At 22.2% G+C, this 1789-nt stretch overlaps 1 protein-coding gene across 1 annotated transcript; it reads left to right on the top strand.

The window, feature by feature from the left end:
• Positions 1 to 214: 214 nt before the first annotated feature.
• PGAL8A_00187700 (fam-g protein) lies at positions 215 to 1384 on the top strand (the record flags this gene model as incomplete). Its single annotated transcript, XM_028670560.1, has 2 exons — positions 215 to 289; positions 419 to 1384. 2 exons carry the CDS (start codon positions 215 to 217, stop codon positions 1382 to 1384), a joined length of 1041 nt encoding a protein of 346 aa, XP_028527300.1.
• Positions 1385 to 1789: the final 405 nt, after the last annotated feature.

Genomic DNA, 1789 nt, shown 5'->3' on the forward strand with positions numbered 1-1789 from the left:
AGTTACCATAATATCATGTGTAATAATATAAAATTAGAAATTACATTTCATATATTAAGAATTTTCTATTTGAAAAATTTATGAAATTAATATAAGTTATAATAATATCTAAATTAATATTACAAATCCATAATTTAGTATTATTAAAATTAGAAACAATTTTATACCTGACTTAGCAACCTTCACTTCAATATTATTCTATAAATATGTTAATATGAAATCAATAACTTTATATTTAAAAATTACTACATTCTTTCTTTTAATTTGGATGTATCAATGTTTTTTTAACGTAAGTTAAAATTTTTACAAAATATATACATATAGATATATTTTATTTCTAATTATTTTAAATATTCCATTTGATTTACTATTCTAACAAAAGAAACATTCTCTTATAAAATTTTTATTTAATCCATAGTGTGATTCCTATAAAACTTTGATTGATAAAAATATACCGCAAGCAAAAAATGAGTTAAAAAATGAAAGAGTGTTAACAGAGGGTGACATATCAGGAATAAAGCGAACTTACGTTAAGGAATGTATAGAAAAATGTCCATTATATAATAAGAAAAACAAATGTAAAGATCCGGATAAATACAAGGATCCGTCCGATTATTGGTATATGGTCGTTATTCCAAAAATGTGGGATCGTTTTAATCAAGAAACAAGTGAAATGGACCCTAAATTGAAAAAAAAGAAATGGAATGTAGAATGGCATAAAATTTCAACTTCGAAAGTTAAAGATCTACATTTAATGTCTCGTAGACGTGATATTACATATGAAGAAAAAAAAAGAAGAACTGATAATGTTTTGAAAGAACTTGACTCTAAATTTGAGATATTTTTATGTGAATGCAATAAAGAGATGAGAGACAATAAAACAGAATCCAAATCTAAGAAAGAGATGAGAGAAAATAAAACAGAATCCGAATCTAAGAAAAAGATGAGAGACAATAAAGCAGAATCTGAATCTAAGAAAGAGATGAGAGATAATAAAACAGAATCAGAATCTGATAAAGAGATGAGAGACTATAAAACAGAATCCGAATCTAAGAAAGAGATGAAAGACAATAAAACAGAATCAGAATCTGATAAAGTGATGAAAGACAATAAAACAGAATCAGAATCTGATAAAGAGATGAAAGACAATAAAACAGAATCAGAATCTGATAAAGAGAAGAAAGACAATAAAACAGAATCAGAATCTAAGAAAGAGATGAGAGAAAATAAAACAGAATCCGAATCTAGGAAAGAGCAGGGATCAAATGAAATAAAAAATTATAAATTAAAAATTTGGAAATTGCTTATTATTTTGATAATCTTAAGAAGAATAAATATTAATGGTTTAACAGAGAATATAGGATTAGTCATGCACAAGATCTAGTTAAAAAAAAGAAAGATTAATACCTTATCTAAATTTTTTTTTATAGAAATATATTCTATTTTTTAAAAAAAAAAAATTAAAAGAGAAAAATTTTTTAGAAAAAAAAAATTTCATGAGAATATTTTTTAATTTTTTTGAATAAAATTTTCGTTATGTGATATTAAAATAATTAAAAATTTTTTTTTATTATTTAACTATTTTTATTATTATTAAAAGCAGTGATCATATGTTACTGAAAATTACTTAAAAATAGCAATAAATATTTTGTACTTAAAAATTAATAATTAATGAGAATATATGTTTATAATAAAAATACATAATATTTATCAAAGTATATCCACAATGAACCGCATTATTGCGGTTTATTTGTTTATATCATTAAAATTAGGTTTAAAATCCATTTAA

The sequence above is a fragment of the Plasmodium gallinaceum genome, assembly GCF_900005855.1.
Source record: "Plasmodium gallinaceum strain 8A genome assembly, contig: PGAL8A_v1_71, whole genome shotgun sequence".
NCBI classification, from domain to species: Eukaryota; Apicomplexa; class Aconoidasida; order Haemosporida; family Plasmodiidae; genus Plasmodium; species Plasmodium gallinaceum.